This window comes from Neophocaena asiaeorientalis, unplaced genomic scaffold, assembly GCF_003031525.2.
Source record: "Neophocaena asiaeorientalis asiaeorientalis breed wild unplaced genomic scaffold, Neophocaena_asiaeorientalis_V1.1 scaffold68, whole genome shotgun sequence".
Lineage (NCBI taxonomy): Eukaryota > Metazoa > Chordata > Mammalia > Artiodactyla > Phocoenidae > Neophocaena > Neophocaena asiaeorientalis.
The window spans coordinates 171,295-198,800 of record NW_020173384.1 but is presented as its reverse complement, the minus strand read 5'-3'; the positions used below and the strand labels follow the sequence as shown (position 1 = coordinate 198,800).

At 42.0% G+C, this 27,506-nt stretch overlaps 1 protein-coding gene across 4 annotated transcripts in view; it reads right to left on the bottom strand.

The window, feature by feature from the left end:
• Positions 1 to 27,506, bottom strand: part of STK17A (serine/threonine kinase 17a) — a 49,835-nt gene that overhangs the window by 18,364 nt on the left and 3,965 nt on the right. For all 4 annotated transcript variants that reach the window (XR_003003457.1, XR_003003456.1, XR_003003458.1 and 1 more), the window contains exons 2-3: positions 20,986 to 21,198; positions 9,476 to 9,620 (exon numbers count right to left, since the gene is read on the bottom strand). Coding sequence is in view for 1 of the 4 variants with exons in the window: in XM_024746587.1 (XP_024602355.1) it covers positions 9,476 to 9,620; positions 20,986 to 21,198 (358 nt within the window). In the remaining 3 variants the exon portion in view is untranslated. The remainder of the gene's footprint in view (positions 1 to 9,475; positions 9,621 to 20,985; positions 21,199 to 27,506) is intronic.

The following is a 27,506-nucleotide window of genomic DNA, read 5'->3' as shown; positions in this document are numbered from 1 at the left end:
TCCTCCACGTACGACAACCTTCCCATATCGTTAAGTCTGATCGTAATACTCTCCCTGTGGTCCTCTGGCTGTTCTTCGCCAAGAGACACACTCCAGTGGGGACAGGGCGGGTTGGATGTACACGGCGGTGGTAAGCGCCACCCAGAGGACCAATGAGCTTCGCACTCCTGGAGTCATTTTTGCTCAGCTGAAAATAACTAGGACATCTTTGCATAAAAAGTCAAGCTGATACATCACGGACTAGAATGTAAAATTCATCCCAATTTCTAAAATAAAATATGAGATTTGAAAGAGGCTTATGCGCGCTTCAGAATGGGTCGGCGCTTACTGTCTTTGGCCGTTAAGAGTACTTCCAAAGGTGAACTGAGGACACTGGCACCAATAAAGTATAAGTACTTCACTAGAGCGTCCAGAATGTTCCGTGCTCCGGCCCCTCCCTCCCTTTCTAGATGACTCTCCTGTCACCATTCTGCGGGGAGTCTGCGCTCCGAATCAGTCGGGCTGTAGTCCCTCAACAAGACCCACGGTCCACACCTCAGGCCTCTGCTCGGGAAGGCCCCTCCCCGGTGGCCTGGCACATTTATCCTCACGGCTCCCTCCAGCACAGGGTGGCGTCTCCTCTGCGAAGCCCTCTCTGCCCTCCCCTCCCCCGGCCCCTCTCGCCTCCCTGGCGTCTCGTACAAGACACGTTGTTCTGTTAACAGGCGTTTCGGTCTCCTCCGCCGCGCGGTTCTCTAGAGGGTGGCAGTGATGTTCACGGTCCTCTCCTGCCACTTCCACGCAACCGCTCCATCCGGCCTCCGGCTTCCGTCTTCTCGTCGCCACCCAGGTCGGTCCAAGCCAAGGGCGCCCTCAGGGCTCTCCTCTGAGCACCTGCGCCGTCTCAGTGGCGCTTCACATTGCTGCTCCCTCCCTGTTCACCAGCTCCTTTTCTCTCGGCTTCCAGAACAGAACACCGTCCTGGTTCTCCTGCTAACTCCCCGGCTGCTGCTGTTGGCCCGTCTCCTGCGACCCGCCCGCTAACTGCTGGGCCCCCAGCGCCTGATCTGGAGGCTCCCCCTCTCCTTGCCCCACTCCTACCCCGCACCTCCACCTGCACCCAAGGCCGACGACCACCTGCCCCTCTGGACTCCCAGCCTCTCTCTCTGGCTCAGGTCCCTTCAACCAACTCTTCACCTAACCTCTCCCCTTTGATGTCTGTCATCGTACCCCCGCCACCTGGGACGCTCTTCTCTGTTCTGCTCTGCCTACTGTCAACTTGGCGAGAAGACCTAACACGGCAGGGAAGCAGCAACGTGAAGGGCTGCCCTATGACAGAGGATGCTGAGGCACAGGGGGGCCCTCTCTTTGACACGGGTCTTACTGTCGAGCCAGCCATCCGGCCTACTCTTTTCTATTATGAAGAGGCTTGTAGGTTTATCTCAGTCTGGATTCAGAAACAGAGGGGAAGAGGCTACAGCTCAGTGGGAACAGGAGCCACAGTCCTGGCCATGGTGACGTCACCGGGCTCAGGGCCCAGCACCCGGCAGGCCCGCACTGCTACTCGCCCAGTAAGTGAAAAGAGGAAAGGTGACTAACTACAAAGAAACCCTTAAAGGGTCTCTATTTTGTGTCAGGACAGGTGGTACCATAACTATGAGTAATGCCAAGCCCCTAGTGTCCCGAGTTCATACTCAGAAGACAGATGGGCCTGTCGGGCTCAACTAGCTCAGGAGCTGCAGTTGACAAAGCACTCAGGCAAGAAATGAACAAGACGGAATGATTCTGCCTTGGAGGGTTCCTGAGGAGGTAGGGCAGCAGCCCTGACAGGGAAAAATGATTTCACCACTTATTCCGCAAAGTTTTACTGACTGCCTAGTGAGCTGTGACCTGAGGAAATGGCAGAAAACAAGTCCTCCATTCCTTTGGAGACTTATATTCCAATAGGGTCAAATCAGTAAATAAATAATACCACCTCAGGTTGTTTTAAGCTCTACAGAGAACTCAGAGTGGGGGAAGGAGCGAGAGAGTGCCCATCGGGTGTGTGTGTGTGCGCGGATGCCACTTCCAGGGCAGTCACGGAAGGCTTCCTGGAGGCGGCGTACTTGAGGGCAAACCAGTGTTAGGAAGGAGCCAGTCATGGCGGAGCCTATCGGGGTTGGGGGTGGCAGAGGGAAGAACTGCGAGCTGAAGACGCGCACAGAGGTGAGGGACAGGTGTGAGGCTGGAAGGAAATGGGGTTGGAGGACAGGACTCGCAGGGCTTTGTGGGCCATTCAGGAGTGCCGGGCAGAAGGCAGAGCAAGGGGAGGGACAGAGGACATTCCAGGGAAAGGCAAGACCGCAGGCCAAAGTACACAGGGGAGCCAGCACACAGCACGATGTGCAAGGGACTGTCAAATACAACCACGCAGCTGGAAACAGCCTTCTGAAAAACGTGCCTTTAGCCTGTTTTTAAAAGTCTCTAGGGGGAGAGAGACAGAGTGAGGAAGATATGATGAAGCATGGAATGAAAGGAAAGAAATTTTACACGTAACAGAGGCAAAATCCACAGGCCGTCATGACTGATGCCGTGTGGGGGCAGGAAGAGGGCACGGTGTCGTTCGCTGACTGACACACGGGGTCCGCAGACAGGACCATCGCTTCAGCTTTCCCAGGACCAGCCAGGACAGCTGGAAATTCAGCCTGGAGAGACAGCAAGGCCAAGGACACGGCTTTGGGGGCCTGCGGCACACAGGAAAGGCTAAAAGCATGGAAGCAAACGAGAAGAAGAGTGTACAGCAAGAAGAGACGTGGGCCGAGAGGAAGGATGGCTGATAACTACGTTTCGGGGTAAACACCAGGAGTCAGGAAAGAGAAGAGACACTGGTCCGCGAGCGAGAACCCAGGTGTAACATTAGAGCAGGAAACCGGGAGAAGAGCGCCATCAGACGGGACAAGGGGAAGAACGATGACCATGAGCGAACTCAAAGAAAGGAATTTTTAGTAAAATGGTGGGAGAAAAAGCTAGCTTACAATAGGTTGAAAAACAAATGGAAAGGCTAAGAGATCTAGTACTGGTGGTTTTGACTTAAATATCTTCTGATACCCTTGAAGCCAGTGCTGGCCTATGGAAAGGTAATTTAAAGTTTCCTAGTAGCCATATTACAAAAAGTAAAATGGAACAGGTGAAATTAAATGTATTTATTTAACTCAGTATATCTAAAAGGTTATACCTTCAACATGTAATTAATAGGGAAAATTATTGAGATAGTTTGCTTTTCTTCATACTAAGTCTCTGGAGCTCTGGTGTGGATTTCACACTCTGAGCACAACCTAGTTCAGACGAGCCACGTTCCAAGTGCTCTAAAGCACCACGTGGCCAGTGGCACTGGGTTGATGGTGCAGCGTTAAACTCCTTAAGAGAAAAAAGGTGCAATGACACCCCAAGAAACGGTCGGGGAATTCTTAGTGTCTCTTACCCACTGTCCTAGTTTACTACCACTATGCAATTATGGAATGATAGTTTCTTTTGAAAACAAATTCATCAAAATAACTAAGACTTTTCTGCCTACAGTGAAACAACCACACTGTGGCTCAGTATCATCTCTAATTTTGTATAAAAACCTGTTTTGTCTTTTTCTTGTAAATCACAGACAGTTCTGGCTACAGTAAAAACTTAAAACTGAATGAAAAACCAAAACAACAAGTTGCTGTCACTGTAGAAGCTTCCACTGCAGACGCGTGCTCAACGGTTATAGATACCCAAACCAGATAGAGTGCCCCCCACCCAAGACTGAGAAGCTCAACTGATCAGCGTTAGAGTCAATGTCTCTTTTCAATGACAAACTAACTGTAGAGGTTCTGGTAACATAAACTTCCTTATAAAGCCAACATTCTCTTTTTTACTTAGCTTCTAGCTATTTCTTCAGGAAAAAATCCTATGTAACATCACGATCGTGAGGCCCCAGACTTCTCAAGGCAATTTTAGTTGTATTACATGAATGATATACTACAGTACAATCAAACGTCATTATTCAGGCAAATTAGATGAGAGGAGTCTGGCTCTGAATAGACATTCATCACTGCACGTGTTTTGCCTTTCCCAGTACATCAAAAACGCCAAGAGAAATACTGCTAATTACCAGATCTTTTTAAGGTTCATTTGTGATTAACAAGACCTGCTCATTCTGGGAATGTTTTTAAATAGTATTTGTTCCCTTAAAGTAGATTAAACATCTTTCCCTTACATTTTGTTTACTCTTTACATTCCATGGGAAATGCTTTCTTTAGTTATTACGCAAAAGCTAGTTGGTTTGGTGGTAATGTAGTAAATTCTGTAGTAGTGTGACCAAATTATTAAAATGTTACCTTAGTATTTGAAATCAAGGCTTAGTCACAGCATCCATAATCTGCCAAAGTGAGAGACGTTAAACCCTTGAAAGAGAGATTGCTAGAAAAAACACACGTCTCATAAAATCACAGCTTTCGGAACTTCACAGTTAACGTTTATTATGTCCTCTCGTCCAACTGTGCCCTGGTTTGACTACAGGTACGTTTTTAAAGTAGACCTTACTCCTCTAAATAAAATATAAGACTATAATCTCCGTCATTTCTGAAAATATCCATCAGTTTCTGAAAACATGTGCTAAAACAAAGATAAGTACCTTTACATTTACAGCTTAGTTAGACCTCCTCCCTGTGGGATCCAGTTCATGACAGAGGCTGCGGCTCAATACTTAGTTCTGTTTAAGATGCACGCATCCCAAGTGGTAAAAAGAGAAAAATACAAGGGCCACAGAGAGGTAATGAGAGTGGAATAAATGGGAAACATACAACCTGTCCCCACATAGACAACTGGGAGTAGAGGAGTGCTCCTAAAATCTTATTTCTCAGCTTCGTGGGGGAATCCTTTTATTTATCTGGGTAGCTTCACTTCTGTACATAATCTACCATTTACTGAGCAATCACCACTGGATGAGATCAGCGTAGACTTGAGGCTAATCTGCTCAATAAGGCTTAAGGTACCATGGACAGCATTTTAAGGAACATTTTATCAGCCCACGAAAGTTCAAGTAAATTGACTTTTTATGCACTAAAACCCAGGTCAGAGTATAGAAATAGGTTAATAATCCTGTCTAAATAAATTTGGGAAACTGTTTAGAAATGTTACACGTTACCCCTCTTTCAAGTAAAACATTGATGCTTAAACTATCAGTGATCAACTTAATCTCAGATGGGAAAGTTCCAGCTTCTAATTCCTAGTCTGCTCCTCTGCTTCCCATTATACATATCACAGGGTGGACGGGTTTAATGACTGAATACCTAGTACAGAACTGCTGGAAGATCTGACCAGTACAAGACCATCTGAACACAAACAGCCTTGGATTTTAAGACTGGATTTTTTTGTGCCCCTTTTGGTCAGTCCTCCCCTTGACTGATGTAAAAGCAGGCCATTACGCCCGTGACTAGCTCAGCAAATTACTGAGATGGTTTCGAGCCTTGAGCTTGTCCTGACTCTGGCAGAGTTGCTGTTACTGAGACTTGTCAGTCCTGCCATGATTTACGTGCAAAGGAATGGGCTCTCCCTTAATCACACACACTTCAGTGTCTTCAATTTTCGTAGATGCATAAACACCCCAACATCTGCATCTGCTACTCCTTAAAGAACTTCCCATGTTCAGCTGAAGATACAGGCCTGCCTCGTTTTACTGCATTTCGCAGCTATTTCGTTTTTTACCAATTGAAGGTCTGAGGCAACCCTGCGTCGAGCAAGCCTTGGCGCCGTTTTTCAAACAGCATTTGCTCACTTTGAGTCTCTGTGTCACATTTTGGTAACCCTCACAGTATTTCAGGCTTTTTCGTTATATTTGTCGTGCTGACCTGTGACCAGTGACCTTGGCACTGGGAAAGATGGTGTGACTCGCTTTACTGCGATATTCACTCTACTGTGGTGTCTGGAAGCAAACCCGCCACATCTCCGAGGCCTGCCTGCATCTGGCTGAGAGTCTTCAGCGAATCAGTCTTTTGGCAAACTGACCGTTCGGGGTCTGACCGGAGTGAGTAGTGTATCTCCCGTTCTGTCAATTACCACTTTTCAAAGAGGCAACTATAATAGTTATTCTAACTAACTTCTGTCTCTGGGATGAGAACTGCCCATTTTCACCATAAGGGGGAATAAATGGTCTACTGACTCAAAGCTCCCATATATACCGGGGTTATCACTTTTCACAGAATTAAAACGTAAGAAAACACATTTAGCTCTATAGCTTCGTCTTTCAGGCTCTGATAGAGACTGAGAGTCAGCATTATAAACAAATCATCACTGGGCAGACGGTTGTTAAAAGATGCAGGACAGCAGACTCTCTCTGTCCAGACTCACGGGGGACATGGAAATCAACTTGGAAATGACCTTTTGATAGAAATCATTCCCGTCTGCACTGCTGCCTTTCCAACCCCATCTCCAACCTTTCCCCTCCAGAGTTCACTGAGAAACAAGTCTGACTGCACGTGTGCAGAGTGTGAAGGCAGAAGACAGGCTGAGAACCTTCCAGGCCACCTTGTCCTCTAGCTCTTCTGGGTCTAGGAAACATGGAAAGTCCTGTTTCCAACATCAAAGGCCCATCATCAAAGCCTCTATTAAAGCTGGAAAGAATTCTACAGAGTGCACTGGGGAGAAAGGATACGATTTATACTGAGTGTATTAGGGAGACAGGGATATAATTTCACTGTGTAAATACACAGTCGAACCTGGTATTCAAGAACTTAATATTCACTCTTGACTGCTTTCAAGTAACATCAAAGATGCATGACACGTGGTGTTGGCAACCCGTCTGACTCGCTACCTAATTAGCTCCTTTTCTGAATAACGTCGTAGGTGGAGCTGCCATAAATTGAAAGCTCATTTCCTATAGATGTGATATTATTTAAATTGGTGTTCTGTTCCTGGAGGTCGTTTTTACATCATAAAACTAGCAAAACGTCATAGAAATAAATGTATGATTTTACAAAGTTAAGTGTGTAAAACCAAACATGAGAGAAGGCTTAGCACAGATATTACTTTGGGGACATTTTCCTCACGGCTGGTACTAACTGAGGCTTTTTTTTTTTTTTCCCGTGCCCCCTGCATCGGCAGGTGGACTCTCAACCACTGCGCCACCAGGGATGCCCTGAGGCTTCTTAAAGTCTGAGTCCACTGAAGTCTGGACTGCAGAGACCATCTCTTCCTGGCAAGTGTTCCTGAGCGAAGCACGGTGGCTGTGTCCCGCACCCAGGATCTTTGAATTTCTAATGCATACGATGCGCTAAAGGGACAAAACAGAGCCCCAGCTCCCTTGCGCATGCTCTGAGGGTTTCACCTAGGTGATCCCTAAGGCCACTGCAGCATCAGCCTCCTGGGACTACTCGTGGGTGCACACATGTCCACACCTGCCTTCAAAAAATGGCACCGTGCTGTAACCGCCCACTTTAGACACTACACTAAGAAATCAGTGTCCCGGAGAAAAAAAGAACTGTTAACAAAATGAAATATTGGCATCTTGCAGAAAAGAACAAGAAGGTTTCCATATAATTTCCTTTCCCCTGTATTTTTCTGTAGGAAACTAGCATTTGAAGGATAACCTATTACCTTTCCACCTAATTTCAAATCGAATTTGATCAAGTTTACTTATGGAGTCACTTCCTGGTTATATACACCACACACTCCTCGAGAGCGTTCCTTCGTGCAAAAGGGATTAAACACTGCCATGTATACAGCACGGTATGTATACAGCATGGTACGTGTACAGCACGGTACGTGTACAGTACGGTACGTGTACAGTATGGTGTGTATGAGGTGTCACAGAGTGTGCCATCCAGCAGCAGCTGAGTGGCACCTGCATCCGCAGGACTGGCATCACCTGGCCCTGCCCTGAATGTGAAACTTGCTGGGGCCCAGCAATTTGTTTTAACAAGCCTCTCAGGTGACCCTGACCCGGGTCAAAGCTGGAGAGCCACTGCCGAAAGCATCTCCTTTCTGCTGGAAGCTTACGACGGCAGGGGTCAGGGTGGATGGGCAGGTGAGTGAGACGAGGCCGCAGAAGCTCAGGAGAGGAAAGTGGTTTTGGGTCCGGGGGTTCGGCCCTGTCAGGTTACCCTCCTTCCTCACCCCCTCCCCTCTGGCTGACAAGGCTGATAAGACGCCGGAGTCACTGGGGTGTGTTCTGTGCTAGAGGACTGTCTCACTTCCACAAAGCCCCACCTGGACTTGACAGGGAAGCAACCATGGGAAAACCAACAGGGGTCTTAGACGCTTTTCTCCTCAGCTGCCTGAAGGAATATGCTCTGAATACCTGTGATGGACATTTACTGTTTGTCCCCTGAGCGCCCATTCTCTAGTCTTTGAGAAATGAAACTGGTCTGAGAACCCATCCCTTCCCCACTCTCAGTCCACATCAACGCTGGGCTGGGAGCAGGGCTTGACCCCTCTCGGTGGGTGCATATGACACCGATGGCACTGGCCTGGCCGTCAAAGCCCTGCACCCTGGACCAGTGCACCAATTCTTTCTGGGTTGACCTAAGCTGGTTTGAGTGGGTCTCAGGACTTCTGAATGAGCCAGTGACCTGAGAGCAGCTCTTTCCTGCTGAGTCTCAGGGCAGTTGTGAGGGTAAAAAACGGTTGCATCTAACTCACCACCATTTTATTGCCATTTGGAGGAGGTAGAGCTGAGAACTGAAGAAAAACCAAGTGCTAGCAATACCTGGATGAATGAATAGTGCTGTAACTGCAGCCAGAATTACCCTGGACGTTTTAGCCAATGAAAGTTCCTCTTTCGATTACCCTGCTTTCAGCTGGCATCCGCGTCACTTGAAAGGATGGTGACTGATACCACCCTTTGTATTTTCTCTCCTCCTTCTTCCCCTTCCTTCTTTGACAATTTCAAATTAAAAATCTACCTGCCTCTGATTGCTTTCATTCCCTAATTTATTTTATTTATTGCTGCCTGCCTAATTTTCCACAACACTGCTTTTCAAATATTTCTGCTCAAAAGTCACCTATCACTCCATGACATGTGAACCCCAGGAATCTGGCCTTTTCTCAACTTTCAATATCTCCTACGTCACCTTTCAATTCCAAAGGAACTTTTCCATTTATTTTTGTCCAAACACATCACAAGTATTCCTAACTCTTTTGAGTTAACTTTCTGCTATTCTTCTCTACCTATCTAAATCCTAACTTTTTGGAAAGGTCTAGCTCAAGCCCTGTCTCCACCAGGAAGCCTTCACCTACCACAGCAATACCCTCGAAGCTCCATTTCCGGGGCAATGTATTATTATTTATCTTTCTATGTATGCACATGTGCATTCTCTCCCTGATAAAACTGGCTAGAGGATACAAGTTATGACTCGATTCTTATATCCTTGTTACCTAATAAAACACACAAACCTGACAAATATTGGAGGAAACCACTGTGAGATATCTCGCATCTAGAGTGTCATTCTCCAGCAACCTCCAAACTGTAAAGTAATTCAGCTCTTACCTTCAAATCAAGATGAACTACGTCATGAGCGTGTAAAAAGCGAACACCTTCTAAAATCTGCCGCATGAGTCTCTGAACATCTTTTTCCTTAAAGGCTTCTTCTCTGTCTGCAACACACTGGTCAAAGATTTCACCCCCAGCAGCACTAGAGAAGATGAGAAGCACATTTTCAATAGAAAGGAAGAGGACTCATTAAAAATAGCCTTTGTGTTCTTAATATTTAGACACAGTAGGTATCTTTATTTACATAGACTATAATGTGAATGTGTGTAAACTTTCGTCCATCTATATGCTGAAATCCAATATTTTTAAGTAAAAATTGAAGCTCAGATAAGCATTTCCAAAGCTAAATAAAAACATCAGCTTCAGAACTTCAAGAACTAAACCTTAGTAGTAAAATATATTAACACACTTTCAAGTAAAAAAATTCTCAAGAATTTTTAGTTACAGAATACATAAAAATATTGTTTTTGTAAAAAATGCAAATAAAGCAAATGCCCTCCATTGAAGACCCTTCCCCCAGTCCAGAGCTACATTTAGAAGTAAGCTCTGTTATCACTCAGGTGTACCCCAACCTTCCAGATTTTTAAAATATATTTAAATGCATACAAAAATATTAGTTTTCTGGATTTTTAAATACATATAAATGGCAACATTCTGATACTGTTCTATTACTTTTTTAATTACTTAAACATGCCTTAAGAGTCTTTTCCATGATGGTTTTATATCTATCTCATAATTTTTATCTTTTATTTTTTAAATTTTTTGGCTGACTTGGATCTTCATTGCTGCAGGCAGGCTTTCTCTAGTTGAGGCGAGCAGGGGCTATTCTTCGTTGTGGTGGCTTCTCTTGTCACGGAGCACGGGCTCTAGGCGCATGGGCTTCAGTAGTTGCAGCACGTGGGCTCAGTAGTTGCGGCACGCGGGGCCCTAGGAGGCACGGGCTTCAGTAGTTGCAGCGCATGGGTTCAGTAGTTGTGGCTAGTGGGCTTAGTTGCTCTGGGGCATGTGGGATCTTCCCAGACCAGGGATCCAACCCATGTCCCCTGCATTGGCAGGTGGATTCTTAACCACTGTGCCACCAGAGAAGTCCTACCTCAGAATTTTTAATTCCTGCAAACTTGTGAATAGAAAAACCATAGTTTATTTAGCCATTCCCCTTTGAAGGACATTTAGGTTTTTTTTTCCCCCCCTAATTATTCATGATTATAAAGAATGCTGTGATGCGAAGGTGTGTGAAGGTTCCTGTCAGCGCCTGTGTCAGTAAGTAGTCTTCAACGTAGATACTGGGATGAAACTGCTGGTGTGAAAGGAATGTGCTTTTGAAATTTCAGTAGATATGACCTAGGCTCACCAAAAGAGCGGTAGGAACTTAAACTTTCTTCCACCCTCTGGCCAAAGCACCTCAGTTTTTTTTTTTTCCTCTGAATAATTTTGCCAATAAAAGAAACAAATCATTTACAATTTTTCTTTTCCTTCAGCAGAAATTCCATATTTTAACAATTTGTTCTTACCATAACTGACAGCTCATGTCCTATCTCAAATTTTCCTTTATGTGTTTTTTTTTTAAAAAAAAGACTGGATTGCTTCCATGAAGTTGTTATAAAAATTAATGTGAAATACGCATCTCCGAACAGCCATGCTACTGTCAAACAAAAGCTACTCATTCGTTTCCTTTTCATAAGATAATTTAGTTCTTTCCTTCCTTTTTTTTTGTTAGGGCAATCTTACTTTCCAAATTCTGTCTATAAAAGGAAACAAAAATTTTCACCAAAGTCAGCTAAGAACCTATTTAAGTTTAGCTGAAAAGCTGTAGGTGGTGAGAGTGAAAGAAAGTAACTCGCTGGCTGATTCAAATTTTCATCTGGTTAAACCTATACAACTGACAATTATATTTTAATTACAGTATGAGAAAAGCATACATGAAAGCATCAAAACAATTTTTATGTAATTAACTGTAAAATGGCCATCACACATTCCGGCAAAGCTGAAGTGATGCGTAACTCATGAGGAAGGAAAGGGTGAGCGTTGACAACAGAACCAGGCAGTAAGTTAGTGACAGCCCGGCAGTGCTGTACGCTGGGCAGGCAGGTAGCACGCGCTGAGTGCACTCGGCCGCAGCAGCTAGAGATGCGCCAGGATGCGATGTGCAGTCCACGGAGTCCCCTGCACATGAAGGCTACACTCACAACTGCCTGCTTTCCTCAGCTGAGACAGACAAATGCATTTTGGTTGCAGAAGTTCGCCACAGTCTCTCAATTTACTGTCCTCTGGGCCTCTCAGCTCAAAACCACCACCCACAATAAAATTCAATAGCGGTCAATTTACATAAATACAAGGATTTCTTCACCTAAAGTTTAAGAACAATTTATTATTAGTCCTTTCCACTATGATGTTTACCCATTCTCCCTTTAACAAAAGGGTTTTCCTCTCTGTTTTCCCAAGAATGTAAGCAGTTCACATAAGCACAAAATGTGAAGCGCAAAACTAGTTTTCTAAAGATTTTCAAGGATGTACTTCAAATGCAGGCTATTGTAATAAAAAAAAACTGTAAAAGCCAGCCTTGAGCGATCAGTAAGACTTAACATACCCTCTCGGTACAACGTACGACCACCGTATCATCTCATCCTACTTACCTTTAAGCCTGACCCATTTAACTGTCATATTAACTAATGGAACCAAGTAAAATTTTACTAAGGAACAACTTGAGATGTTAAAAGCATCTGTCAAGTATGGTAACAGAAAACACAAGAATATTAACAACTAGTTCGCACAAAGCACCTTCCTTCACACAGAAGTTTGCGTGGGAAGGAAGGTGCTTCACACCTGTGTGTGTGTCCTCGAGCAGCAGTTTTGCCATGTCTCCCTTTCACTACAGCAAGACTGCCACAGCTTTATTACAGTACGCTTTACTCCAGCACTGCTTATTTTCCACAACTTCAAAATTACAAACAAACGAATTCATTTAACTTTTTACCTAAATATCTTTTACAAAACAATTAACTCAAGGGCTTTTCCAAAAATTTTCCACCAAAACGATTTTTACACAAAATATTAAGAACAGTGAATTTCAATTTTCTAGTTAGTGGTCCTCAGAAAGCTGTAAGTATCTCTTTGTCAACATTATTCAGAGCCATATAAACGATGTTTCGAAGCTAAGTGTAACTGACTTTCCCTGGCTGCTTGCACCTTAGCTGGATCACAGCTTCCAGACTTAGGCACCAGACACTCCTTTTTCTACCTAAACCAGCATTTCCATTTCTATCCCATGCAGAGGCCCAGTTTGGATCTTTACTCCCTCACTATTCAAATTCAACAAATATCAATCAAATACGTTAGAGGCCCTGTGCTATGTGCTAGGCCAAGGAAGATAAATTATAAGTTTTAGTTGGGAAGAGAAAGACGAAAGATAATTTTCGGAATATGTATGCATAAATACACATGAGTGTGAAGTTATATATCAAGTGATTTGATAACTTAGCAAGTGAGCAATTAATTGGAAGGAAAGAGAAAAAAAATCTTAGAAAGATGACACTTATTCTGAGCCTTCAGGAATGAACAGGAATCCACTAGATGGAATGGCAGGAGTGCATCCCAGGCAGAGTGGACATATGTGTAAGGGCCTGTTGGTGTGACAAATAACTGGTACACTCACAGAAGGATGAGCGGCTACTTCCCCTTTCACCCAAATGGTACGGAACTTGCCATCTACTCATAAACAACGAGAAAATGAGCCAAGTATATGAACCAACTGTTTTCAGACATAAGAACAACAGGCCATTAGGACCATTATCCCTGAGGTGGAGGCACAAGCAGGCTGAGCCCTACGCTCTTTCTACTTGGAGGTAATTTACGGCACGTGGTACAGGGCTGGGTAGGATCCCAAGCAGAACAGCAGCCTTGCTAAATTGAGGAGGTAGGAAGGGAGTTTGACAAGGCTAAGGCAGCTGGACTTTGTACAGGCAGAGGACCAGGGACGAGAGTTCTACACAGAGAGAGACCTGCAGACATCTGCTTAGTTGTATCGCAGAGTCTTAGACAAGGTACTTACATGCACATTTGCTGATAAAACTGAGGTCAGGCAAAGAACTACCAGGAAATCATAAGCTGAACAAGCCCTAGCATTCACCAAGGACAGAATAAGATATCTGAATTTTACCCAGTTTGAGGAGAAAAACCATGCCAAGCACCTGGGGCATTCAGCAGACCCCCCAGAATGCCATATTTTAGCCTTATTAAAGGCTAAAGTATCCCTAGACCTGCCCAGTAAGTCTGATCCACAAGTAATTTAACTGCCTGCCAAAACAAACATCACCATTCTTTTAGTGGAAGATCATAAAATCCACCCAGCACTGTGCCATTCTAAATATATGGCATCCTTCCAAAAAATACTAGACATCTGAAAATGCCACCACTTACAACTCACAACTAACAGGAAAATAAAAACAGACCCAGACATGACGGAATTGGCAGGTAAGGACTTTAAAACAGGTATTAGAAATACACTGAAGGATTTAGCGTAAAGTATGAACACAACAAGGAGAGAGATGGAAGGTATGAAAAGAACCACATGGAATTGCTAGAGAATGAAAAATACAATATTTATAGTGAAGATTTCACTGGCCAGGCTTTACAGCAGATCAGACACTATAGAAGAATCAGCAAATCTGAAGACGGAAATGGAAGCCATCTATCTAAAGTACGGGGGGTGTGGGGCGGAGAATAAATAGGACCCTAGGGACCTGAGCGACAGCATCAACCAGTTTAACACACTGTATTGAGGAAACGGGAAGAGAGAGGTGGGGGCAGAAAAATATCTTTTTAAATAATTGCCGAAAAATCGCCAAATCTGATAAAAACTAAAAGATCCACGTAGCTCAATAAACCCCAAGCAGGATAAACAAAGAAAATCAAGGCACTTTATATTCAAGTTGCTGAAAACCAGTGTGAAAGAGAAAAATCTTTAAAAAGGCACACATACAGGGGTATTAAGAATCAACACAGACTTCTTGTCATAAACAATGCAAGGCAGATGACAATGCAATGATATCTTTAAGGACTGAGAGAGAGAAAAAGTGTACCTAGAATGCAGGGGGAGGTTGGAGAAGTACTAGCAGGAGATGAGGTAGAACAGAAGTCAGACAGAAAAGCATGGGACACAGTCCAAAAACCTGAAAAATCCCAAGTAAGGCAATGATGGCTGGTACATAACGCTGAATATCTCCTTCAGAAGCACTCCCTAGCCTCTCTGGTGGAGTAAAGGTGCACAGTGCACGGCTAAAAGCTTTGGAATCACACACTCCTGGGCTAAATCTTGTGGTGTGATCTTAGGTTGATTATTATTCTGAAATTCTTTTTCTCACATATAAAATCTTGTTCTAAAATTTGTAAATAAAACAATTTCAGAGCTTCCCTGGTGGCGCAGTGGTTGAGAGTCCGCCTGCCGATGCAGGGGACACGGGTTTGTGCCCTGGTCCGGGAAGATCCCACATGCTGCGAAGCAGCTGGGCCCGTGAGCCATGGCTGCTGAGTCTGTGCGTATGGAGCCTGTGCTCCCGAACGGAAGAGGCCACAACAGTGAGAGGCCTGCGTACCGCAAAAAAAAAAACAACCCAAAAAACCCCCCAAAAAACAATTTCAGTTGCAGGATACAAAATCAGTATACCAAAATCAGTGTGTTTCTTCTATACACTAACAATGAACTATCAGAAAGAGAAATTAACAAAACAATCCCATTTTCAATAACATCAAAAAGAATAGAATTCTTAGGAATATTTTTAACCAAGAAATGATATATCTATACATGGAAAACCAAGACACTGGTGAAAAAAACTGAAGAAGACACAAATAAATGGAAAGATATTCTGCTCATGGCCTGGAAGAATTAATATTATTAAATATCCATACGACCCAAAGTGATCTACAGATTCAATGCAATTCCTATCAAAATTCCAATGGCATTTTTCACAGAGAAAAAACAATCCTAAAATTTGTATGGAACCACAAAAGACCCCAAATACCCAAAGCAATCTTGAGGAAGAACAAATCTGGAGGCATCAGCCCAGTTTCAAAATATATTACAAAGCTGTAGTATAAAACAGTATGGTATTGGCATAGAAACAGACATATAGATCAATGGAACAGAACAGAAAGCCCAGAAATAAAATCATGCATATATCATTATTTAACTTATAACAAAGTATAAAGAGAAGTATAAAGTATAAAGAGTATACAATGGGGGAAGAACAGTCTCTTCAATAAATGGTATTTGGAAAACTCGATATTCACATGCAAATGAAGGAAACTGGACCCCTACCTACACATACACGAAAGTCAACTCAAAATGGATCAAAGACTTGAATGTAAGACCTGAAATCATAAAACTCCTAGAAGAAAACATAGGGGGTAAGTTCCTTGACATCAGTCCTGGCAATGATTTTTTGGATTTGATAACAAAAGCAAAAATAAACAACTGGGACTACATCAAATTAAAAAGCTTCTGCACAGCTGAGGAAATCATCACAAAATAAAAAGGCAACTACGGAATGGGAGAAAATATTTGCAAATCATATATCTGATAAGGGGTTAGTATCCAAAGTATATAAAGAACTCATACAACTGAATAGCAAAAGACCAAATACTCCAATTAAAAAAATGGGCAGAGGAACTACATAGACATGTTCGCAAAGAAGACACACAGATGGCCAACAGACACATGAAAAGGTCCTCAACATCACTAATCATTGGGGAAATGCAAATCAAAACCACAATGAGCTATCATCACCTCATACCTGTTAGGATGGCTATCATCAAAAAGGCAAGAGACAGAAAGTGTTGGCAAGGATGTGGAAGAAAGGGAACCCTTGTGCACTGTTATATATATATATGTATAATGTAATACTGTTCAGCCACAAGAAAGAATGACATCCTGCTAATGACTAATTTGCAAAAATGTGGATAGGACTTGAGGGCATCATGCTTAGTGAAATAAGTCACACAGAAAAGGACAAACACTGTATGATATCACTTATAGGTGGAATCTACAAAAGGCAAACTCCAATGGAAATAGAGATTAGAATGTTGTTACCAGGGACTGGGGTGGGGAAAAGGAGCTGTTGGTCAGAGTATAAGCTTCTAGTTATAAGGTAAGTTCTGGGGATCTAATGTAACTATCATTATTACAGTTAATAATACTGTGTTATATACTTGAAAGTTGCTAAGAGAGTAGATCTTAAATGTTCTCACCACAAGAAAGAATTGGTAATTACGTGACGTGATGCAGGTGTTAATGTAAATTGGTGCAGCCACTCTGGAAAACAGTAGGGAGGTTCCTCAAAAAATTAAAAATAGAACTAACATATGATCCAGCAATTCCACTTCTGGGTATGTATCCAAAAGAAATGAAAGCAGGATCTCGAAGAGATATCTACACTCCCATGTTCACTGCAGGCTTCTTCACAATAGCTAACATATGGAAACAATCTGAGTGTCTGTCAAAACTTATATACTTGAAAGTTGCTAAGAGAGTAGATCTTAAATGTTCTCACCACAAGAAAGAATTGGTAATTACGTGACGTGATGCAGGTGTTAGCTAAGGCCCTGGTGGTAATCATTCTGCAAGACGTACGTGTACCAAGACGTTGCAGACCTCAAACTTACAGCATGTTCTATGTCAATCACATCTTGTAAAGCTGGAGAAAAGTTAAAACTAAAATGCACAAATAATGTATATAAAGCATATAAATGATGTATACAAAGCTGGCAGAGAAGACCTAGCACAGTGCCTGGCACATAGTAAATTCTTAACTACGACTATTAACACCTCATCTATGTTCCCACAGCAATTAACAAGAATTCTAGTAAAACACCAAGGTTGTTGCCATCATTTCTATCTCTTTCACTAAACTATAGCACTTGGAACAAAGGGGTTATACAATTTTCACTTTCGTATTACCAGCACCTTAGTATCCAGAGCACATGGCAGGTGGAATGAGTAATACAGTAATCATGAACCTGCCTGTTTCCATAACAACAATCTGTTGACATGGCCGAGAATTCTGACATCTCAATGTCCAAAGTCTAATTCTAAGACTTCCTCTTCAAACAAAAAGTAGAACACAAAAAGTTTTGGCCAAATCATACTGTTTTGTAGTTCTAGAAACATGATCATGGAAGCAACAGAAGCTACCAAAGATTTCTAAGCAGGGGAATAATATTGCTACATCTATGTGTAGGTCACCTATCCAACAGGAGCCTGAGGGATGCCCTAGAATTGAAGCCAGAGTGATCAGCTAAGCAGCTACTGTGGAAGTCCATGCGAGAGAGAGGACCCAACACAGAGGAGAAACACAATGAAAAAGGGACCAGCAGGGGAGAGGTTCAAGTGGAAGACTTGGTAATTCATGACACACGAGCATTAAATGAGACAAAGCAATCAAGATAGACCCAAGGTTTCTACTTGAGTGATGAAATGAACAGGGATACCACTGGAAGTGGGGAGCAAAGAAACATGGGCATTAGAAGGGCAGCAATGCAGGGGTGAAAACATACTGATCGGGCATTGGTCACGATGTGCAGGTGGATTCAGGGATATGCAGTAGAGCAGCTGGAGCTGAGGGAAAGGTCTGACGCTGGAGATAAAGATTTGGAAATAACCAGCAATAACCAGCATGTAAAAAATAGCTGAAGCCACAAAAATGGATTGTTATCATCCAGGGTAAACGTGCAGAATATAAACGTATGACCAGAGTAACACTAATGAGCTGTGGGGAGCATTTATATTTATATAGTAGATGAAGGGGAAAAGGCTCTACGATTTAAAAAACAAAAGAGGGCCATGAAAGCCAAGGAAGAACATAATTGCAAGAGAAGAAGGTATAATATCAAGTGTTTAAAGAGAGTAAGAAGTAGAATGAACACTAAAATGAGGAGATCGATTTTGGCAAACAGGGCTGATGACCTCATGAAAGTTTTAGGAGAGCAGATGGCATTAGACTGAAAAGTGATGGAGTATTGGCACACGAGCAGATGGATGGATCAATGAAGTAGAACAAAATTGACTGGAAGGTGAGGAGAGCTGTAAATTCAGACGACTCCTTTAAAGACCACAGCAGTAAAGGAAAGAGAAGGGCAGGACATTAGTTCACAAAGAGTCAAAGCTGCGGACCAGGAATTTTAGGAGAGAAGTGACTGAAATCCTGGAAGATGGAGGGAAAAGAATCACTAGAGGAGCGCGACTCTGAGAGAGAGGTTAGATAAGTGACTAAAATGTAAAACTCAAGTCCTAGAAAAGGAAGAGGATTAAAGAACATATGTCAAAGTTTTAGCCTTCGAGTTAAGGAGTGGAATCTCTTCCTCCGCACGGAAGGCAAGCAGGTGAGAGCAGTTAGAGAGGGATGCTGAGGCGTGTGTCTGATGGCCTTTATTTCCTCCATAAAGGAAGAGAAGCCTCGGTGTCTAACAGGTGGGAAGTGGGTGACACAGTAAGTGTGGTCAAGGTTTTGATTAGCTCCTGCCCACCTGCCAGGGATGGTAAAAGAAGGGGCTGAGAGATTAGGTAAAGAATTACCCAGGTACACCAAGAGCCCAGCTGAGGATGCAACTCTCACCCTCGTAATAAGCAGACTGAAGACTACGCAAGTACTCCCAAGAACGGGCAGGAGGAGGGACACACAGCCTGCGTCCCATGTTTCAAACGGGCAGAAGGAGTTGCAGAGGGAGAGCAACAGAAAGAAGGAAGTAACGTGAGGCGCTGGTGAGGGACCAGTTGCAGTAAGGACCACAGAAGGGAAGGGAATGTAACAGAAGAAAAGGCAGGAGCAGATGGAAGGCTGAAGACCTGCGCAGAGGCTGAAGAGCAGGTTTGTGAGGACGGGAGAGGAATGAGGAGATGATGGCTGGAAGGTCTCTTCCGGATCAATTTCCAATCCTAACTTAAGCCTCCAGGACAAACCGAAAACCAAAATCCTCTCAACCAACCTTTCTTTTTACAACTGGAAAACAACTGCACGGAGATATAATCCACAGCGACTACATTTCTTAAGCATTTGATCATTTGTGGATATTTCTATTATAATTAAAAATACACAATGGAAAACACTTTCATGCTTTCCATTGTTCACATTTTATTTTTTCTTTGAAGGGATTCCTACAAGTGAAATTACGAATTAAAATATATAAACACAATGCTCTTGAATTATATTAGCAAGAGGAACACACTATTTTAGCCGTCCAGACTTCTCCCTCTATAAGCTTTTAAATAAAAACAAGGTAATGATAGACACGTTATTTTGTAACGTTTCTTTTTTTTAACTTAATATTTTAAAACATCTTTCTATGTAGTACATTTTTATCTACCGTATCTTTTAAAATGACTGCAGAGCAATCCATCTCATGACATGATCACTTATTTCACCAACCTCTTGCCATTAAACATTTAGATTTCCTTTTTTGTTATGTAGATACTGCTGCACCAAACGTTTTTGTAATCCATCTTTGCACAATGGCCTGATTATCTCCTTGTGAAAAAATTTATGTATGTGAAATCGCTGGGTTAAAGAGTATATATATTTTTAGGGCTTTTGATACATACTCCACACTGTTCTCCAGAAGAGTTACACCAGGTAATACTCCCACCTGTAGTATAAATGAGATGATCCAAGTCACGAGTATCACTTTTCTTCATGATATCTGACGATCTTACATAGAGAGAAATCGGCAACTTATTTTTAAATTTATATTATAAAAACTGTAAAAATCAGTATTTTTCACGTATGTATAGGCCATTTACACAGGTTTCTGTGTGGAATTTCTCTTTATATCCCTTCTTTGTCCTTTTTTTTTTTTACACTGGGAGGTTCATGTTTCTATGTATATTGGTAAGATCTAGTTATATATTAAAGAAATATTAATCAGTTTGGGTGAACAGATATTAGAACTATTTTTTCCCTGAGTCTTTTCATTTTGTGTTCGTATTATGTACTAATAATGCTTTTTAATGTACTCAAATCTATCAATCTTTTCCTTTGGCAGGAGAAGCAGAGAAGAAAGCAGGATTTCTTAAGAAGAAAAAACTGTCCTTCATTTTCCAAAGCTGTTTTCTCTGCTGTCCTTACTTATTTACCCAAATTGGAAACATGGTATGAATCAAAACAATCATTTCTGAAAGAAGGATTAATAACTTCGATTATATGGACATGTAAGGGATTATAAAATACTTTTTATTTTAATATTATCTTGGTGCCACTTACCTTCTTACGAAAGCCTCTAATAAGAACATAAGAGAACTTATTTTCAAAGAAATTTCATTGAAGAGTGAAAACGAAAAACATAACATACATGCATCCTTGCAAATTTGGGATATGTCAAATGAATAAGAAGAACACACAAGAAAGTTCTGGAGAATCTTCAGATTTCTAAAGAACCAGGGCCTGCCACGTTATCACAGATGAGTGGCACCGATAAAGGAGTGTGGACTATGGAACGAACTCAGTAAGGGAGACGACACTTACTACTCCAGAACTAGGATCATTTCCGATGGCGTCTCATAGACTGCGTGTAAGTTAATGACCCAAGGATCGTCCTGTGCTAGTTCAAGAACAGCAATTTCATGAATTATTTCTGTCCGACAATCTTGGCCTTTTCTTCTTTTTCTCATGAACTTTGCTGCAAATTCTTTTCCAGAATCTTTCTTTATACATTTCCTCACCACTGCAAACTTCCCCCTAGAATTCAACAAAACACATTCACTGTTAAAATTGATTTTTCAGAGATGATAAATTTTAATAAAATTTCCCAACAGTCGTCAGTGGATATTCAAATTTAGGTCATATGCAATCATAAAAGTAGCAATATAACTTGGGAAACACCTCTCTAATCAAATAAAATGTAATGTGTAAATCTGCAAGATTCATTCTTCTAAATACAGAACCAAATATTAAAGCCAATATTTTTTTGCAGCGTTATATATAAATATAACTTAATTTTCCACACATTTATACATAAAATGATTTAAATCTTAAAAAAACCATTTGACTTTTTTAAGAGAAACTGGTTATGAGAATTCTAAAATAATGAATTTCACTGTCACTAAGTGACTCTAAGAGGACACTATCACCTTCCAAAGTTATGAAAGTTAGGGATCTCATTTATATGACATCATTTCAACTACTGCATCAGCTGGAAATGTCTAGTTTTCCTATAAAGACAGATACAACAAACATTACTTTGATAGGCTCCACTACCACGCTATTATACTAATAAACAAGTCACATGGGGGATACGTATAGCGCATTGATTAAGGGATACGGTCTGGAATTAGACAGATGTGGGCTTGAATCCCCAAAACGGCTCTGCCCACTCACTCAACGCATAACCTTGGGCAATTTATTTAACCTCTTATTTAAGAAAAATCTCATTTTCCTAATCTATAAAAAAGGACACAAACGGAATCTACTTTACAGTGCTGTTGTGAGAATTAAAGAACATAATACATGTCAACTGCTTAGCATGGTACTTGCCACGTAGTAAGTACTCAGAAAACGATTAGTAATCAAACAAATCATTAAGTTGTAATAATCGTCACCCATAAATATCCAATACTCAAGTTGGAAGGCAACTCAGAAATCATGTAGTTGTTTGTTTTTTTTTAACCTAATGCCAAATGCCAAAGCCATGTCTCCTCTCAAACTGTGAGGTAGTCTTTTCCACTCCTGGGTGCATACCGTTCTTAACAAGGCTTTCATTACAAGCCTAAACCCGGCTTCAAGTGAAGGGCTGCAGTCCTGGTCTTTTGCTGAGCAGTACTGAAGAGCCCCCATGACAGTCTATCAGGTACTGGACACAGCTAATCATTCCTCATCCCCTTAGGGTTCTGGGATTGCCTCACTGTCATGACTCATAGAACTGCTGGAAAAATGTGCCAACTGAATCTGAAGCAACTGTGCCAAGTATAATCTCATCAAAGTGTTACATGATTATTATTTTGCTGATGTTGGCACAATACAACTTAATACGCCTTTAAAAACACTTGACAGGTTTTCCATATTTCATAAATAAAATAAATGACCTAGATCATTTTCCCCTTGGATTTTTTCAAGCCAGTGTCCTCATACTATGAGTTAAATATATGTTTAAAAAATTTCAATGCAAGGCTTTAATTTGCTCTGTTAAATTCTACTGTCTAGGTTTGGGCCCGGCATTCTAGACTACTGACGTAATTTTGAGGACTAATTCTTCCTTCTTAGCTACTGTTAACCATGATTTTCATGCCTTCTGTATTTCTGTTATACCATCAGCAATAAAAACGTTACATGAAAAAATCCTCAGGCACAGCCCTACAGATGTTCAATTAGGTGGCAATCTACCTAATAGCACCCTAATTCAGAACAAAGTTCTCTGTGTTCAACAGAAATGCGAAAGACTTTTCCATATTACTAGAGAGATTAAACAATAAACTAGGCATCACAGACTAACACCTCTTTTTATTTTACGCCACAAAATCATTAGGCTAATAACATCTCCACTGAGTTTTAAAAGGTTCCTAATGATCTTTGGATTCCTTTAAGGAAGAGAAAAAAATCATCACTAGTTTGATTTTTTTATACCTATATTTCTGAAGTTTCAAAAGAAGAGAAAAAAGAGAAAGCCTATTTTGTAAAACACTGACCAACATAATTGACAACAAGCGTCTTGCTATTAAATTAGAAATGGCTGGGTTGAACTACCCTCAAAATACTCCCACATGAAACACACAGATATCTATTGCTACCATACCTAACATTCAAGGCAACAGTACCGTGTAGTAGTAAAATACTACTTCTTACCTATCTGGCCTGAAGGTATATTTCCAAAGACCAGACACTCAACAGAGAAAAGGATCCCACACATCACTGACCTGTAAACTCTGGGAACCCTTGCTACAGAAGAACCATTGCTTAATTCAGGGGCCAGAGGCAAACACAGGGGAGAGACCTAAACTTATCTGATGTCTGTGGCCAGGCACCCACTTCTCTGGGTCACCACAGTAGGTCCCACGGCTCTCCTCCCACTCCAGTCACTACTCTTGACACCACCTTTGTTTTCGAGGAAGCATTCCTCATGGCTGCAGGTCTACCCTTTTCTTTCCCCCATATCATACACTATACTGGGAGTGGGCAAACTTTTCTGTAAAGGGCCAGAGAGCAAATATTTTTGGTTTTGCTGGCCAGACGGTCTGATCACTACTGTTCAAGTCTGCTGTCGTAGAGTAAAAGCAGCTGGAGACAACAGGTAAATGAATGGGGGCGGCTGGGTTTAAAAAAAAACAAAAACAAAACACTTTACCAACACAAACAACAAAATGTGAATTTCACATAGTTCCCATGTCATTAAATATGACTTTTCTTAATCATTTAAAAATGTAAAAATCATTCTATATAGCTGGCGAGCTTTACAAAAACAGGCGGCCAGCAGTAGGTTGCCAAGCCGTGCACTAGTGCATGCTGAAGAAAACTTCTGCCATTCTGATACTGCATACCACTGAAACCGACAGCAAGGCGGCGGGCCACAAGGGTCTGAGGAAACGAGCACTGGCTTCATCTCTCAATGACTGGGAGGGGAACCCTTAAAACTACTCAGAGAGTCAGAAGATGAAACGAGGTTTCCGGGAACTGTTCTTCCTGTAGAGCCACGCAGCACACAGAACTGTGAGACTCAGCCGTCAAGGTGCGGGGTCCTAGTGAACACACTACGAGTGAACACTGTCACAGGGGCCCTAAATTCCACACGCACAGGGGCTCTAGTATGCATGCTTTACCACAACTTCATGGTAGAAACTGTGATTGTACCTCAACTCTAAGTTACTGAGGGCTCTCCAAAGCATGAAATAAATAATGTTTCTCTGACACCAGGGGTCACAGTTACATGCAGAGACTTGAGACTGATGAGGTTCAAAGGGCACCATCTACTTTCTTTGTTGACTTACCCGAAATTCTTCCTGGATCACATCGTTGTTACAGTTTTCGGAGCTCTTCACTCATTTCGCAAACATCTATAGTTCACTATTATACACTAAACTGAGAACTCAGATTTTCATTACTCATTTTTTCGGGGGAGGGGGAATATCAGAAATGAATACATTTCAGAACTCAATGATAACCCATTCCAGGCTGGAAAGAAAGGAAGGATAAACAATGATAACAACAGGAAGTAACATTTTGAGTCAGATCCACCAGTCTAAGCTTCCTCAGAACAAGGACTGGGCTTTACCAGTGCCCAACTGGTAGAGCTTGGGAAGGCACAGTGAGGGTCTGTAGGTAGGCATGACACGCTAAGGAGTTTGTGCTTTATTTCTCAGGGTAAAAATGGGCGCCTATGAGAATTTTTTAAGTAAGGTAAATGTTTTAAAAGGTAGGTCTGAGAGTGTATAGTGAAGTGTTAACTAGAAACTAGGGAAGCCAAGAAAATAATTCAAGGTAAGGGGTCTGAACGAAAGTACCAGCAGTGGAGGCTGGGAAGAGAGAATGCATTTACAAGACATTCAAGGTCGAGATCCGTGAGCACTTCCTGACATGCTGAGTTGCAGGCAGAGATGAGGGCAGAAGGGAAAGGTGGAAGTGGAAGATGACTTGGAGATTTTTAACCTGGTTACTGGGTGATGTGGTACCATCCACTGAGAGAAAGATTAGAAGAATGATAACGGATTTTTGGGGGCGGGCCAGAGGGAGGGGGAGTGTGTTAGGTTTGGATGGGAGAAGTTTGAGGTGCTTTCCTCTGTAAAGAGAACTTTATTTACTAGATGGATTCCAAATATAAGTTCCAGTGTTGGGTTGCTACACAAAGGTGAACAGATAATAAAATATATAAGGTTCAGGCAAAGATTAAAAACTGTAGATGCTAATTTGAGTGGTATATAGAAGAAGCAAAATAAAAGTGACCTCCGGGGTTCCAGGTTTGATTCTATAATAGTTTACAGTAAAGTGCTTTGTTTCTCCCTGTATTCTATTAAAGTTGGTCTGACATATTAGAATTTGTTGCCCTAAGACTGTCTCCTTGGCTGGAGGATGAGTTCCAGGAACCTGGCCTCTTATTCATCTTTGCATCTCCATGCGTAGAGCCCCGCACATGGCAGGTGCTCAAATATGACATCAGATGACACCCTGAGTACATACACTGTTCATGCTATTTTGTTAAAGAAAAGTTCTATGGCAACTTAACCTCATAAGGTTTAATATTTTAGCCACAGTGGACTACTTGCCTTTCTCTTTTTCATTGACTTTTTCGGCACCGTGCTCATTTGTTTTCTTGCCAATGGCTGGAGTATCTTTCATCACTACTAGTAGTAAAATTCCACCCGTTCTTTCAGGCCCAGCTCAAATGTTATTTTCCCCATAAGATTTTCCCATGTGGCATGTCAGCCCGCCTATAAAGGGAGTAGTGACTGATTTGTTAGATTTGGGAATAATTTCCAGAGCCTACCAAAGAGCCTTATGTGCTCAATATGGAAGTACAGTATTTGCTTAATAGCACTGGGGTTATGCCTTAAGTGCAAAGAAGTTCCGTTCAAGAAAGACCTAGAAAAGATCCGTCTTCCTTACCTCTGAAAGGAAAACAACAAAAAATAAACTATCTGCTGACCCTAAGTGTAAAAATCAGTGAGTCCATCAGCTCAGACATCGACATAAGTGACAAGAACAGGTAAGGCTTTAGAAGCCAGGCTCAGTTTTAAATTCCGGCTGGTAACTAATCTTGGGCACTTGGCTCAGGCTTTCTGAGTCTTAGATTGCTCACCTGTAAAATGAGGTTGATGGCACTAACCTTGCAGGGTAGCGAACACTAAACAAAATGACATCTCCGGAGTGTGTAGCATCCGGCAAATGATCAGTAATCAGTACACAGCAGCTATTTTTATTGTTTGGGGCATTAATTTCAGATCTATGATAATTTGTAAAAAAAAACAGTCATACAGAACAGAGGAGTTTTGGAGGTGATCTAATTTGAACTCTCTACTCGATGCATAAATTCCCTCTATAAGTCGGGTTCCTTCTTCCCTTCCTGAACAGGTGAATCAATGACTGTGGCTACTTAACTTTCTAATGCACTTGGTTCAATAATCAGATTTTATAAAATTTTGTTATTGTAGTTATGTAAAGAGGCTGAAATTCATTAAATCCTTAAGTTTATGTACTTTCTAAATTTAATTTTTATTTTATATTGGACTATAGTTGAAGGTTTATGTATTTTAAATTAAGATTTTACTTTTAACACTGTAAGCCCCAACTTTTCAAAATTAAAACAGTTGACTTAATGAAGCATCTGCCTTAGAGCAGGAGCCATATTTCCTAAGTAACGTCTGCTGCTGAGTCACAAACATAGCCAACTGTTTTTACCCATCCAAAAATATTGGATTATCCAAAACTGGAAATATTTTTCAAACTAATTTTAAACTGCCAAGAAATCCTAAATAACAGTTTTCCTAAAACAAGGTGCAATTTCTACATGGATAGTATTGTTTAACAAGGGTCTTTATTTCTAAAGAAACTACAGCTTACAATTTATGACATATGCTTAAGTAGCTGTAAGGTACTAAACCTGAAGCCATTACCTACAGGCAGGAATCTAGGTAAAGGACACCCACCTCCTGAAAAACATCCACCTGTGCATCCCCTTCAGCTCGAACATCCTCTAATTCTCTGATAAAAATCCTTCCTTGTTCCTGTTACTCCCAACCTCTGAGGATAATGAGATAGGACGTCTCTGTCTACCATAAGGCCCAGCTGGGACCTTATGGGACCTGGGACCCTTCACCTGAGTGCTTGCACCTGGACAAACATCTCCTCGAGCCATAGACAAAGAAACTCTAAGGGACTAAGAACTGCACGCATGCGCAGGTGCGGTCAATTATGAACAATAAGCTACAAAAAGGCCACAGGCCAAATGCCACTTCTGAGAAGCTGCGAGCAAAAGCGGGGGGCTGCACGTGATCCCTGCACACAGCACCAGCAAGGGGGTGTGCAGATCACCGAAGCCTCCCCTCCAGCCCGACCCAGCCATC